This window comes from Meles meles, chromosome 13 (genome assembly GCF_922984935.1).
Source record: "Meles meles chromosome 13, mMelMel3.1 paternal haplotype, whole genome shotgun sequence".
NCBI lineage: Eukaryota > Metazoa > Chordata > Mammalia > Carnivora > Mustelidae > Meles > Meles meles.
The window spans coordinates 60,939,680-60,955,808 of NC_060078.1; the positions used below are offsets into that span (position 1 = coordinate 60,939,680).

The following is a 16,129-nucleotide window of genomic DNA, read 5'->3' on the forward strand; positions in this document are numbered from 1 at the left end:
TGACACCTGACACCTACCTCTGCAATACACGTAAGTATAATCAGACAGAGTTTGCCACTGTGAAGCCGGTGCTCATCTGTAAAGAAAAAATAAACAAACCCTTCTCTCCATATCATCCAAACCAAGTTTCTATAGAGAATAAAGATGTGTGTCACCACAAAGATCATTTCTACTTTACCCCTCCCCACAAAATTCCTGAATGAAAAATCAAGAGGAATTCTTGCTATTCTACTAGGCAAAAGAATCCCCCAGAAGATTTTTTAGAAAAATGGATAGCTAACCACCTTCCTGAGAATCTAATTATTATGGTTCCTACTGTCATGGCCCAAATCAGGGCCATGCCCTTTGCTTCCATATCAATCCTTTGCTTCTGAATAGTCAGGTCTCTTCCCTTCCCCACACCTTCTCATCTACCAACTTCAAGCACCACCATCTAGAGCCACATCCCACAAAACCTAGAAAGGTTTTATAACTGTTCTTAGCAAACTGGCAGTGGAATCAGAAACAAACTAACTGAAAACCAGGGTCCAGCCCCTGCCTTTTACTTGTACTGTGCACACTACGTACGACTGGGAAAGCTATAAACGTTTCATCGTATTTCTTTTCTTCCTGACAAAGTTATTCACTCTACAAATATTTACTTAATACCTACTACATGGCAGGCACTATGCTAGGCATTACAGATATAGCACTGAACTGAAGAAAGGTCCCTGGTCTCCCAGAACTCACACTCTAGTTAATAAAAAAGAAGGCAACCTCAGCAACAGGGCTTTAAGCCCACACAAATGACCAAGAAAGAGCTACTCCATCACTGCCAATTACCATATCAAAGCTTATTTACTTCCCAGGATCTTTGTGAGTAAGGGGTGAAATGGAGGCAAGAAGAGGGTTATACCAGCATATCCAAAATGGACAAATGGTTATGATGCTTCAATTAGCTTTGACAGGACCTGGCTTGAAGTCCATTCTGAGAGAAGATCTATTAACAGATTACAGTGCTACAGAAAGGAGCTAATAGAACACACCCTGACATTAACCTGCTACTTCCTCAAAGATAAAATCAACTAAAATCTGACAATTAGAAGGCATAATGGGGGTTGTAGGCCAGAAATACATTCACCTCTCCTCACAGACACACAGTGTATACACAGTAATGATGACAATACTTCCTTGACATTCCCTAGAGCTTTTATCAGCACTTCTAGGCACCCAGCAAAGCAATGCCCCTGCCTGTGCAAAACTAGATTCATGAGACTCTTCTACCTACCTCTAGCCACAGAGTTTCTCTGGCACTATCCTCCCCTTCCCCAAAAGCTGATGAGCAACTCCTGTAAAAAAAAAAAAAAAGCCCGCAGCTATCTCTCCACTTTAAAAAAAAAAAAAAAAAAAAGTGTTTCTGAATACAAAAATAAGGCATATTTCATTACAAAATTTTTTATATTCAAAGAAGCACAAAAAAAGAACAATAAAAACTAAGTTTAATCATCCTATCTATATGTCCTGTTAAGATTTTGGTGAATCAACTTTACAATTTATATATAGGTATACATATATTTTTTAATATTTTTGCCTATGTCTATTTTAAAGGTTGAGCAGATACTCCTCCAAGGTGACAACACCCAAGTCAGAAGAACCTCAGGAAAAAAAAGGCTTTGAGGGCAGAGCTGAATCAAGGGAATGATAAAATTCTGCAGACTAGAGAAGACAAGAATTACTGGGAAGGGGACACACAGGTAGTTTCAACATCATCAATAGTTGTTGAGTTGAGTCTACCACTCACATGTTCATTTTATTATTATACTTTATAACTCATACTATTTATTATACTTACTAAAAACTTTATAATTTAATATTCCTATATATTAGAAGTATCTTTTTATAGGTATCAAACAATAAATATATAATTAAAAAGAAAGAGCTAAAATCTGGGGTGTGGGGACAGAGCAGAGCCAAGAAAAAGTTGCTTCTATTGCTCCTAAAATCATAATGAAATCCGTTAGTCAGGGCATGCAGCAGATCAGGGGCTTAATACCAAGATAGCTGAGCCAACGGAGCCACTCAGGAGCCATTTTCCCCCCTCCTCTCTCCCTCAGTCTCACAGGAGCCATTTTTGAAATTAATTCTTCATAGTACCTAACCTTTCCCGTTGCCATATTTAGGCTGCCTGCTGGCAAAGACCTGACTGAGCCTGAGTTTAGAAAGACAGCCTGAGACCACTCATACTATAATTAATCTGCCCTCAATTTTGCCTTCCATTTTACATATGACAAAGTGACCAGGACAAACAGCTTTATATGATCATTAAAGCTAAAAGTAAGTTCTAAGGGCCTCAATTCACTGTGTTATATCAAGCAAAGCTACAAGTTCATTTGCAGGTCACATCTATGCAATCTCTCTCTTTGTGGTTGCTGTGAACATTTCTAGAGAAAGAAAGAGGTTACCACCCCCCCCTCCACCGCCATAAAGGAGAAGCAATGGCCTTAAGAAACAGAGATACACAAAAGTCTTGTCACCCTCATCTGTCAGATCTCACTTGCCAAGTCTCCGATGTTCACCATCTCTGTAGCTCCCAATGGACTGAATTATATACTGGATAGAATCTGCTGGGTTTCCTCCCAATCCCTTCTCACACCTAGCCCAAATATTCGTCTTCCCTACCATCAATTAAAAGATCACAGAAAGATCATAAACAGATGAATAGCAGGAAACTAGAGACAATAAACTCAAACTTTTCCAACAGCCCAGTCCTCTTCTGCTTCCACTCTGCATCTCTGGATGGGTACTGACACTTCTATTTTAAGCATTAAGGAACACTGTCCCTCTTAATCTCACCTCTTCCTACTGTACTTGATACACAGTCCATGAATTCTCACCACAAGCTGATGCTTCCAGTGCTTGTCCTCAAAAGGGAATTCCCTGAAGTGTGCTAATCCCCCCACTTCCCACACAAAAGAGTTTGCATCTACTTACCAAAATCTGCTAAAATGACTTGCTAGTTTTTGTAGAGACCAATTTTTTTTTCCTGTTCTATTTTTGAAGTACTCCCCCTCTAGCTCCAGGTTTTCCCAACACCACCTAATTGCCATCTGGCAGTGAGAAATTACTGTTTTCCAGTAATCAGGACCATCACCCTATACAGGAGGCCCCAGTGCTTTATCCTGTCAAAGCTTCAAAGTATTCACGCTCCTCCTTAATTCTAGCTAAGTCGCTGCCTGCCACACCCCCTGCTTCCTGAGCCCCCAAAATAGCATGCCTTACCTTTGGTGTCCTGCATGACAATCGAGCTATACTTCAAGAACGTTATCAGTAGATTACTGGTCTGTACATCTGCATCCAGTGGGAGTTCCACAGAACTTATAACTGGAACAGAACAGATGAAATGCACTTAGCCTACAACAGATTGCATCTAACACTTCTACCTACATAGCCAATTTGCAAGCAGGCAAGGAAATCACTAAATAAACTTTTTCCACAAAAGAGGGAGGACTAAGTGCTTAAACCCTTAGCTACTGTTCCTAGACCTCTAGAGCCCTTCCTACTCCCAAGAGTAAGGCCAGTGCCCTTCTCATAATCTAAAAGGGCCAGTCTCCACGAACAGTGCTTTTCTCCCCACATTCTAAGAAGGGTCTTTTGATTCCACTTCTAGCCTCAAGTAACCCAAAAGTGTTCAGGGCCCTTCTGAAGACACTCTGATTGTACCTAAGGGAAAGATCTGTATTGAATATAAATGAGCCTTGCTTTGATGAGTCTCCTGCTTAAAATAAATGACAATTCATTCCTAATAAGGAGAAATCTTGCTCAGTTCTGACAAAAAGCCTTTAGGCTAGAAATACCCAAGATGGAATAGAAAAAAGTTATGGCAGAACTATATTCAAATTCTACTCCTTAATCCCTTTCCCCCTAAAAGGGAACCTGAAAAAGAATGCCAGGCTGAAAACAGGTGGGCATTACTGACTGGGACAGCCTAGAAACTGAGTTGTATTTACCCAGCTGCTTGCTATTTCCAAAAGAAACTACCCCTTGTCCCCACTCTCTGAGCCACAATCTTAATGAACAATGAGGGACCAAACCAGGAATGAAACCCACACAGAACAGGCTTTTTTTTTCTTTTTCTTTCTTCCTCTACACCCAACATGGGGCTTGAACTCACGACCCTGATATCATGAGTCCCATGGTCTACCAACAGTCAGCCAGGAGCACCCAGAATAGTCTTAATGTAGATTTTTCAAGCTTCTAAGACTTTAAATTACACTTACACATCTTGTTAACTGTTTTTACACTAAGATACAATATAGAAGCAAAAGGGGACTCATGCTGACTCAGATTCCCTCTATAGAGAATCTACAGCTTTCTGCTGTATTTTCACCAACAGAAGACTCTGTTGAATTTGGGATATTATTCATAATATGTATTCACAATCACAATGGATCCCTCTGGAATTATTAGGAAGTATGCTGAGAACATTTATTAACAATGGGAAACATTTGCATATAATGGTTCCATAACACACAACAAGCACAACAAAAGCCGTATAAGAAGAAATTAGCATGCCCAATCCTTGGCTCTTTTCCCACAGTTCAGACCCCCAAAACTAATAAAAGACAAATATATTTTTATGTTGAAATACTAAAAGGTCTTAATTCATACTATGGGTTAATGACCTGAGACTTTCCACTCAAACTCCAGCCTATTTTGAACCTCAGGGCCCATAATCCTTCCTTTGTCCCATACAAAGAGGCATCTAACTGGTGAGTGGAACTTTTTTCCCACTCACACACAGCACTAACTGGAAAAATGTCTTATGTAATATGTAGAAATATAGAAGTATATGTATTTTTAGTTTACCAGAAAGTCCTCTCATGCCAAGGCTGAGTTGTCAAATGTCAAGTCTGAGCTGAGAACAAATGTTATATCGAAACTGCTGGCTTTTAAAAATAATGGCTCCAGTGACATACCTTTAAATATAACTGGGCCACTGAGCACCACTATACATAATTAAAAACAAAACCTGAAACAAGGTTATCATGCTTAGCATCCCTATAGAAAGGAAATGAATCAGGAGAGAGGAAAAAGAATAAAACAGAAGAAATAGAATAAAATCCCTCACAAACTAAAATCTCCTTCCTAAGAAGAGTTATTCCTTGATCTTTGGCTTCATAATTCTTCCCAGCAGCCTCTGTCAAGGGAGACAGTCATTTGAAAGTGGGCTGACTCCATCTTCCCACTAGAAAAAATAAAAGCTCACTGGTTGTAGGTAAGTAAGCACAAATCCTGCCATTGCATAATCAAGTGTGTGGGTGAAAGTGTTCACAATGAACAGTTTGAAAGGCAGTTCTCTGAAGCATCCAAACCCCAACACCGCATGGGACTCAGATAGATAGATAGATAGATATTTTTATATATATACGGCTTTGGATATCCATGGTAACCAGGCAGGCTTCATCCTTAAAGGGAAACAACAGTATTTCTATTGGATTTTTCAGTGCCTGAAAAAGCAGAGACAAGTAGGCAGTCCTTACTACTTGCTCCTTCTCATTAAGATATTTTGGAATTTGGCTTTCAGTTTTAAACAGATCCAATTTGCTACCATAGACTAGAATATCAATGGCACCTCCCTGACACGCTTCTGTACCAACGCCACTTTCACCACTTTCAACTGCCACCGCCGCCTGTGCTAGATGAAAATTTGAAGGAGAAAAAGCAGATCAAAGAAGGTCATTTCACAGACCACAGAGGGGCACACAGAAAGGACTGAAGTTAAATTTCCTGTTTCTTTACCCAAAATTCAGTAAATATTTTAGGCAAAACACTGAGTATTAACAAAGATTATTTTTAGGTTAATATACTCTATCAAACACACTTAGATGACAAACTTCATTGGGGAAAATTCATAATTTATTTCCTGTTACCTTGTTCTTAAGTTCCAGCCATAAAATTTATAAAACAGAAATTCTGTGTGGGTGGGCAGGTGTATTTTAGGGGGAGAAGTCTTCAATACCCACCAAATTCTCAATTATAATACACTCAAAGCTTATTGTTTTCCCACTGGAAGGGCTGGCAGATACATACCAGTGAGTAAAATCCCGGGTTCACTTTCTCATCCATGTACTCAACAAGTCTTTATTAAGCAGTGACCACGCCAGGCACTGCACCGGACAGACAGCAGTGAACAAAACAGACATGGTCCTTGTTCTGCCCCATGTCCTGGTTCTTAGTCTCAATTCTCACTAACATGAGGTGATCCACTTATTTCTCTGGCCTCAATTCCCTCATTTGGCCAATGGTAACATGAGATAATATTACTATCTTATATTCATTTCAGAGAGATAGTCATAAAATACCTCATCAGAGACTCACAAGTACCCTAAGAGTTTGGCAGGATAGGCATTACTGACCTCAGAGTTCCCTTTCAGATCAAGCACCACATGATTCTACAACCATTCCCTGAGGACAAGTTAGAGTTATATAGCTTCTTACACAAAGAAAAACACTTGACTTTCTTTTCCAAAGCTTCCTTTAGAGCTTTAGAAGTCCTAAAAGACAGCACTTCAGAACAATTTCTTAGCTGGAAGAATTAACAACTGTGTTCTTTATTCAACACAGCTATGCTTACCCTGAAAGATTCAAGATCATATTAGTCAAGAAAACAAGAGGTAGAGGGCTTACCATCAGAGGAGGGCGGCGTGGTCCCAAGTGGTGTGGCTGGGGTTGTAGGAGCAGGACTGACAGGGGTTGTCACCAAGCCCATTTCTGGATGACTCTGAAAAAGAACAGAAGCAAGAAAGAAAAGACGTAACCCAGTTCTAAGTATCCTCTCCATAATATCCTTTCGTATTCCTGGCCTCATAATTAGATGGAATGCTCACTTAGGAGGGACTGCTTTTACACTGAGTTCCCCTGAGAACCTGATTCCTGTTGATGCTTACTAAACTCTAATAAGAAGCTCTGTGGGCTAGTTTTCTTTAAGCAAGTAAGTTTCCATTACATAAATTTTTCTGCAGAACCCTGGAAAAAAACTGGGGTAAACAAATACATGAGGTTATTCCAGCAAAAAAAAAAAGGGTATCTGAGTCCTACCTGAACCTGGGCAAGGACTGCTCTCATCAGACTCTCATCAACCTAAAATGTATCTATAGATTGTTCTGATGACCACAGAGTTGACTAGTAAGTACAGACAAGGCAAGTAGATAAAGTGCTATAAAAAGAGCTATGCAGACAGCAGGCTCCCTTTTCCACAACTAACAAGAGTATGCAGGGTGGAAGCAAAGACACAGGGGAGACATCCACTGCGACCAAAACAGACAACTCCTCTGTTCCTGACCTTCCTTAGCCATCTCTGTAACATGAGCTCTTAAGAATTAAGCTGGGTGGGGCACCTATGTAGCTCAGTGGGTTAAGCCGCTGTCTTCAGCTCGGATCTTGATTCCAGGGTTGTAGGATCGAGTCCCACTTCCTGCTCCTTGCTCAACGGGGAGCCTGCTTCTCTCTCTGCCTCTCCCTGCCACTCTGCCTGCTTGTACGCCTGCGCCTCTCTCTCTCTCTCTGACAAATAAATAAATGAAATCTTTTTTTTTTTTTTAAAGATTTTATTTATTTATTTGACAGAGAGAGAGATCACAAGTAGGCAGAGAGGCAGGCAGAGAGAGAGGAGGAAGCAGGCTCCCTGCGGAGCAGAAAGCCTGATGCGGGGCTCGATCCCAGGACCCTGAGATCATGACCTGAGCCGAAGGCAGCGGCTTAATCCACTGAGCCACCCAGGCGCCCCTAAATAAATGAAATCTTAAAAAGCCCGCGCCTCTCTCTCTCTGACAAATAAATAAATGAAATCTTAAAAAAAAAAAAAAAGAAAAAGAAAAAGAAGAATTAAGCTGGATGATGGCTACTCCCTTCTCTTCCTCAACAGCTTTTTGCAGGGTTCCACCTCCCTCACCCTCCTTTAAAATCAGCTACAGAATTCAGAGAGGAGACAAACATAATGGGAATAGTGGATAAAACCTCTCATGTTCTCTTGATAAATAATAAGTGTCTTCCTAGGCAGACCCTAAGCCAGAACACTACTTTTTAAGCATGACCTCGGGTTTTTTTTTTTTTTTTTTGTAAAAACTCAGTGATTCCATATACATCTGCCCTTTGAGAAAAAGGCAAAAGCAAATGTTCTTTTAAAAGAAACCTACATACATATTTTAAACACTCTGACTTTAGGATAAAAACATTTTATCAATTTTTAAAGACATCCTTCATGGACAGCACTTGAGTTCTCAGCCCATGTTATCCCCTTCTCTACCAGCTACTGAGGATATCCTAAGCTGTGTTAAGTGACCCAGCACTCAGTATTCTAGGACTTCCTGCTTTCAACATTTGTAGACCATTTTGTTGTTGTTGTTGTTGTTGTTGTTAACAGCTAGCCTTATGGTAGACAAGATATTTTTTTACTTTTCTTCTCTGGAAATTAGTGAAATGATAAGGCAAGTGACTTGGCCTATTTTATCTCTAGTTTTAATTCCACAGTGGTTTAGAAAGCAGAAAGCCTGACATATGGGCAGATAATACCAAGAGATTGCCAGTGAACAAAAAGAAGTAATCTCCACTCAAAATGTAGTAATTTCCACTCATCTCCGTTAACAAAATCAAAACTGGTCAAAAGAATTAGAAGACTGGTCAAACCCAATACTTTGCATTTTATCAGACCCACTTTGGCACCAGATGGAAACATACATATGTGGGGACAGCCTGAAGCAAAGACAATTGATGTACCTCTGTTACTATCGCCTACCAATACAAAGCAAGGTTTAAATAGGCACAGCCAGATAGGCTTTTCAGTGACGTGAATCTGTATGAAATTCAGGGAGAAGCACTGGAGTTTTTAATATAACCAACCTGAGCTAACACTGTGATGAAGTTACGATTTAAATGGACAGCTTCATAAAGTGCCAGAAGGATGGCCTCATTGGTTCTAAAGAAAAAAAAAAAAAGAGAACAAATTGGAGAGGCTCTTACAATGGAAGAGTTAAAACAGTGTGATCAGCAAGATACAATTTCACCCCCGATCCTCATTACCAATCCCTTTGCATTTCTAATGTCCCCTTTATTTTGTCTTAGAGTTTATATAAAGGGTATACAGGCAAGGAGTCAGGGCCTTAACTTTAATTCCTTAGGACCAGTTCTTATCTACTTCATTCCCTATTTTCCCTCTCACTTTTCCACCCCAATCCAGTTAAGTCCTTCACTGGCTCAGACACCCAGCCTCTTTCATTTCATTCCAGAGACAGCTGGGAACCATTTATCAGCTTCTTAGGGCTCCACAGACATGACCAAAGTAGTGGTTTCTAAGGGTCCATTCTTGTTTAAAACCCAAGAAATACTGGATAAATCACCATGAAAGTTTGAATCTGTAAAAGATTAGCAAGAGGTAATGTTTCAGATTCACATCCAGCCAGAGAGCACACACTGAAGTTCAAGTCACTGCACAAGAATGTGAAGCACTTACTGTACTGAGATTTTCTCATGGGCATCTGCTATGAACATGCTGCCCACCTGTGGAAGAAAAGAGGAATTGCATGCTTATAGCACAGAAATGGGAGAAGAAATCTGTGCTTACGAAGCCTTTTGATCAGTGAAAAAATAAGTGGCGTGCAGACTGAGGGAACATGGAACTCTGGCTCACCAGTCATACAGACCAAAACCAGATTCACAAGTAATAAAATGAAATAATGAGAACGCCACTAAACTATCTTTCCTTAAAGGGCCTTAAAAAAGAGCAATCAGGGGGCACCTGGGTGGCTCAGTGGGTTAAAGCCTCTGCCTTCAGCTCAGGTCATGATCCCAGGGTCCTGGGATCCAGCCCCGCATTGGGCTCTCTGCTCAGCAGAGAGCCTGCTTCTCCCTCTCTCTGCCTGCCTCTCTGCCTCTCAAATAAATAAATAAAAATCTTTAAAAAAAAAAAAAAAAAAAGAACAACCAGGGAACGCCTGCGTGGCTTAATCTTGAAGTGTCTGCCTTGGGCTGAGGTCATGATCCCATGGTCCTGGGATCAAGTCTTACATCCGGCTCCTTGCTCAGCAGAGAGCCTGATTCTCCCTCTGCCTGCCGCTCCCCCTGCTTGTGCACTCACGCTCTCTCTCTCCCTGACAAATAAATAAAATCTTCTACAAAAAGAACAATCAAGACTTACCCAGCTCTCCTTTTCAATGTGTAAATTTAGTTAACTACTGACAGCAAGTAAGTGTTAACATAGACCTCCTCATCACTTGGCATCTTTCCTGAAAGCTGCTTACTTGAAGTCAGAAACTCATGCAGAGTACCACAGAAAGCACTCTGATTTCATATCCAACATAGTGCCGTCTTCAGTTTGAGTTTCAGACCAGAAATGTCTATTTGAGACCCACTGTCCAGCTTTCAGATCACAAAATCTTTAGTTTGTGTCACAGGCAGGGGAGCCAAATAAGTAAACAGAGTAGGTTGCCTCCAGCGTGTGTAACATCAGAGGCACTGAGAAAGATGCCTATCCCTCTGAAAATACCTTTCCATCTGCCTACTGATGTTCCCAAACTACGCAGCTGGAACTTCCTCTGTTTCGTACAAAACTTCTTCTTTCTGGCTAAAATGCAACAATCCCTGGAGCAGTTGTATCTAATTCATTTAACCAAATACCAACATAGCACTCACTCATACTGCTCTGACCTCTGACAGACTTTACTCATTTATGCTTCAAAGTTAAAGAGCTTAGCAGATCCTTTTCTCAGCGAAAGCTCTGAGAAAGGAGGGAAGAAGACATAGGCTTTGGGGAGAATAATTGCCCATTTCGGGGGTAGAGGGATGACTGTTTTTTGCAAAGAATTCAAAAACTATCTTACCCTACAGGTCACTATTTGAATAGTAATGTCCAAGGAAAAAGACTTTCTGAATCTGCCTAGATTCTAAGACCTACCAGATTTATCTCTTAAAAATTAGTCTTAGGGGGCACCCAGAGGGCTCAGTCATTAAGCGTCTGCCTTCGGCTCAGGTCTGATCTTAGGGTCCTGGAATCAAGCCCCGTATTGGGCTGCTCAGTAGGAAGCCTACTTCTCTTTCTCCCACTGACCCTGCTTGTGCTCACTCTCTCTCTGTGTATCTCTCTGACAAATAAATAAATAAAACCTTAAAAAAAAAAAAATTAGTCCCAGGTTATCTGGCCCAAAATGCCTATGGTGTCAAGGCTGAGAAACCTTGTTCAGAAGTCTTACAAAATGGACTAAACTTTCCTCAACTAGGGACCTCTCAGTCCATTAAATCTTTAGATGAGTAGCTCAAATCTTTTCCATCAATCCCTTGACTCCAGGACCAGCTCTGAGGAATCAAGTGGCCATAGCAGACAGCAAAAGAGCACTCGGGGCTACACTCAGATCTAAACTCTCCTATTCAATATTCTGCAGGGTCAGTTCTCAAACACAGCTAGCTCTTCAGGAGGCAAAAGTCTAACTTAATATGTATGCTTTTTTAGCCTTTAAAAAACTGATTTAATTTGAAAATATCAGTCCCAGAGCAATCAGAGCTCTCCTTTTCCTACTTGGGTTTGGAAATCAATAAAAAAGATATAGCTCTCAAAAAAATCTGCTCTGAGACACTCTCCCCTCATCATGCCATCATCTCAAACATCTGAATTTCTGAGTCCAAATTTGTCTACCCCTACAGAACTCTTAAATTCCTAGTAGGACAGAAAAAACAAGTCGGACTTACCATATTTGTTAAAGCAGAGAAAAAACCACTCTGGTGTTCTTCTTCCTTGTCTTTATACTGCCTGAACAAAAATAACTAAATTCAACTTTATTATTACTTATTAAGTATGTCTTTGTCCTTGGCATTCTAGGTAGTTAGGGCAGGGCACTCACAGAATTCAATGACTCCAGAAAACAAAAGCATTGTGACAATCCAGCCATAGCAGTTCCCCCTGCAAGCCAAGAGGCATGCATCTGCTCTTGAGGCAGCGTGTATCAAAATGCCTGGCTACTCTGGGAGAGACTCAGAAAGCAAACTGCAAACGTGTGAAACTGCTCTAACATATGGCTGATCCAGTTATTTCCCAAACAGTCTATTACTTGAAAAGTGTAACAGTGAAATTACTTTCAGGCTGTAACAGTGAAAATCTTGTTTGTTTTTGAAGGAAGAGGAGGGAAATCTGTGAGCTAAACTATTTGTGGAGATGGGGCAGATTTGAAATTCCACATCTAATTGTGTGTGAGCAAAGTCTGAAGAGGAGCAAGCAAGATACTGTCTGTCCCTTGCCAGGATTAGGAACACTTCTGGTTTCCATTCACTGAATACCAGACACCTTCCTCATCCAGAGCAAGAGGCAAAACAAGCATCAGTGAAGAGAGCCCCAGAAAAGACAAGGACTCTGGGAAGTTGCAGTTGATTCCTGATGAAAAAGCAGCATCCATTAAACTAGAGCTAATTCGGTATGTTTTCTCTTTTTACTTATTTTTAAGTATACAAAATGTGGTGCTTCGCAAATTTTTTTACATAGAAAATTATATTTGTAGGATACACGGGGCTAAATGGAAGAGCCTCCTTGTGCCTGGAAAACCAGTTAAAATGCTCTGCAATAAAATATCAAAGATTTCAAAAGAATGTGCCCAATTGCTTAAAGAAAAGCTGGACACTAATTTGGTGGCTACTTTTCCCCTGGTATTAGACACAACCCCTGCTGAGACCATCAAGCTGAGCTACAGCATATACATCTGCCAGAAGCTAAACCTAAGAATATTCTTCTAGGATAGGTAAGGGAAGTTCACCCAAGCACTGGAGCAAATCTGTTTTCTACTCAACCAATTCAAATGAAAATGAGACCCTTCCCCCTGTAATGGTGGACTTACCTGTTGTACTCAGATAAAGCCTGAGCAATCACAAGCCCCATTCCCTAGGGGGGGGAAAAGATAGCACAGATGAAATAAGGGGCTGGTGGTGATGCCAGGCCAGGGAAACATTAAAACACTAATTATAGCCCCACAGTCCAGATTTTCCTGATCTAACTATCTAGATCTCACTTAAGAGAGTAACAAGGGGTGGGGTGGGGGGAATTGGTTCAGCCCAGATCACTGACAATTTCACTGGGATCATTTTTACCTCAATAGGGAAGACTAAGTTAGAATCTTCAAACAAAAAGCTCTCGTATGTCTCCAAAACAGTCACAATAAGAGTGACAATGAATCTCACACTAAATGAAGGTGCAGAGAGACAAACCACTCTTCCAAGCCACAGGAAAACAAGAGAATAACAGTAAGAAGCATCCAATAAATGTAAAAGTGACATCAATTTTCCCTTTAGAACCTGCTAATAAACGTGACACAAAGATCAATTCAGGCCACGAGGATGAATCATGTATGATTTTTTTTTTCCCCCATAAGGGAAATCAGAAGAATGAAGGGGGCAAGATGCCAGACACCTCATTATCTTCTTCCTCCCTTACTCAGAGAACAGATATTATTTCCCAAACTTTCAAGGACACATGTAGCAGGTATACAGATCATCTTCCATGTTCCAGCTTTACACGTCAAGCTGTAAATGCCATCTGGCTAGTTCTACAAGAAGGGATCTCCCATAGGTTAGTCATCCAAGCCTTGATTTGTTTTCTTTTCTTTTTTTTTAAATTTTCAGCTTTATTGTGCTATAACATACAAAATTGTAAGATATTTAAAGTGTACATTATGCTGATTTGATATATCATCTAAGCCTTCTTATTCTTGGGAATGTAATTTATTGACTGTAGGATCACCAACCTCAGCACACTAGAACATGAAACAGAACCAACCATTTCATCATGATTAACCAACCAATATCCCCTCAAACTTTCCTTCCATGACGAGAAGATAAAATATAGTAAGAGAGACACACTGATGCTCTAAAATGAAATACCGATTCCCTCTTTATAGCCAGTTGAAATTAACACAACAGCTCTCTGTTCTAAATATCCACTGAAAGTGAGGCCACCAAAAGCGGGTAATTAAAACAATAACACAGGATCCATATACTCACATTGAGCGTAGCCTCATCGTCCACAATAGACAGCTTCACAATATAAGGATTCACAGACTGTTAAACAAGAGACTCAAGATGAGTGTGACTTAGTTAAGAACCCATTAGCTATTTAACAAAATGTTAACAAAAATGGTTCTATAAGGCCCTCTGTAGTGATGCTCCTAATACCCAGATTCAACCCATCCTACCAGTTAACTCCCCCATTTCCAGTAAATCTCTCAGCATACACAGCAATCACCAAATACACAGACACACACACACACACACGCACACTCTTTCTCTCTCTCTCTCATACACACACACTCTCTCTCTCTCTCTCTCACACACACACACACACACACCCCAATTCTGTTCTACTTGCATTTTTCTCCAGGCGGATCAGCCCAGGCCTGTGTCTTCTACTTCTCCCATCTTTCCATCTTATTTATTTCTAAGAAGTGAACACTCCACAAAACTCACTTTGTCCTATCCTGCCAATAATCTGAGTCCACAGGGACAGCAATCTTGGGAGGAACATAAAGCTTCTTTGCCATAAGGCACAAATTTATAAGTTGCTAACTTACAGTCTCATCCCAAAGGCTCCCTTACCACTCTACAAACTATATGCAAGGACTGATTCACCCACCCGTAAAACAAAGCCACCTTGGGAGTGGAAAGTGGCAGCTGCTTAACAGCCAGAGAGGCCATTTATGGATCCAATACCCAAATAACACTGCAGGGGAACTGAAAAAAAGGATGTAATTACCCAAACTACAATCTGGTCAGAACACTGGGATTTAATGATTGTCCCATCACTTATAGCATTGGAAGATTTCTTGAGTTTTTCCAGACCCAATCTCTGCTGGGCAGCATATGGAAATGGACATATATTTAAACTCATTAAGCAGTTGGGCCATCTCCTACCAGTGGGATGAGAACCAATGACCTACTCACCTTGAAAACACCCCACACATGGGATGTGAGGAAAGACCTGATCTAGATCAGGCACCAGTTCTAACCCAAGGGAAGCAAGGAACAATACTGGTAGTTTTTACAGCAACCAAGAAAACTCATTACTGAGAGATTTGGAAACCCCCCACATAGACCTTATTTAATCAAGTTTCTGAGGGTATCTTTGGAATGTCAACTGGGAATAGACAAAGAGACAGCTTTGCTTTCTTAACAGCCCAAATGTATACAGGTTTTCTACAACACAGCCCAAGAAGGTAAAACCCACTCTGTTTGTCACTTGACCCGACAGAGGAAGGCTCTCCACACTGATTCCTATAACCAGCAGTCAAATCCTACTGACACCACAGATGTCAGACAAGATCCAATGCAACTGGATCCTCAGAAAAGAAAATCAGCAGCAGGCTGACCCAGAGATGCCATGATGAAGAGAACAATAATAGAAGGAGCAGGCCACTATTTCTTGGCATAATTGTTTAAAGCTCTTATCCCTCACCTTCCCAAAAGTCCACTGTTTTTTTTGTTGCTGTTGTTGTTGTTTTTTAATATTTTATTCATTTATTTGACAGAGAGAGAGGTCACAAGTAGGCAGAGAGGCAGGCAGAGAGAGAGGGAGAAACAGGCTCCCCACTGAGCAGAGAGCCCGATGTGGGGCTCGATCCCTGGACCCTGAGACCATGACCTGAGCCGAAGGCAGAGGCTTAAACCACTGAGCCACCCAGGCGCCCCCCAAAAGTCCACTGTTTTAAGTAATAATAAGGACCATCTGATTAACAAGAACAACCTATGCGTTAGCAGTTGAGGAAACGGTAAGGGGGCAAAAAGCAGGGGTTTGAGTTCTAGCTCCCCTACTAGGAGTTCCAGCTCTTTACTAATTGTGACAAGAAAGGCATATTTATTAACCTAAGCTCAACTTCCTCATCTGTAAAATGTGGGTATTTTCTTTCTCAGGGTTTTTATGAGATTTAAATGACGTTAGACATGTAAAATCCTTAGCATAGTATCTGGCAGATGGTAAGGACTCAATGATTGGTACCTATATATTTTCTCCTTTAACATTTTTATTACATTTGAAGAAAGCTTTTTAGGAAAAAAAGGACAGAAAAAGAAAAAGACCAGTTTGCAAGTGGACAATAAACAATTTTGTATCTTGGAAACATCATGTTTA

At 40.7% G+C, this 16,129-nt stretch overlaps 1 protein-coding gene across 5 annotated transcripts in view; it reads right to left on the reverse strand.

Moving 5' to 3' along the window:
• Window positions 1–16,129, reverse strand: part of ARMH3 (armadillo like helical domain containing 3) — a 182,846-nt gene that overhangs the window by 138,579 nt on the left and 28,138 nt on the right. For all 5 annotated transcript variants that reach the window (XM_046027652.1, XM_046027653.1, XM_046027654.1 and 2 more), the window contains exons 9-16: window positions 14,011–14,067; window positions 12,852–12,895; window positions 11,716–11,776; window positions 9,488–9,534; window positions 8,878–8,953; window positions 6,667–6,760; window positions 3,259–3,360; window positions 18–76 (exon numbers count right to left, since the gene is read on the reverse strand). In XM_046027652.1, the coding sequence (XP_045883608.1) occupies window positions 18–76; window positions 3,259–3,360; window positions 6,667–6,760; window positions 8,878–8,953; window positions 9,488–9,534; window positions 11,716–11,776; window positions 12,852–12,895; window positions 14,011–14,067 (540 nt within the window). The remainder of the gene's footprint in view (window positions 1–17; window positions 77–3,258; window positions 3,361–6,666; window positions 6,761–8,877; window positions 8,954–9,487; window positions 9,535–11,715; window positions 11,777–12,851; window positions 12,896–14,010; window positions 14,068–16,129) is intronic.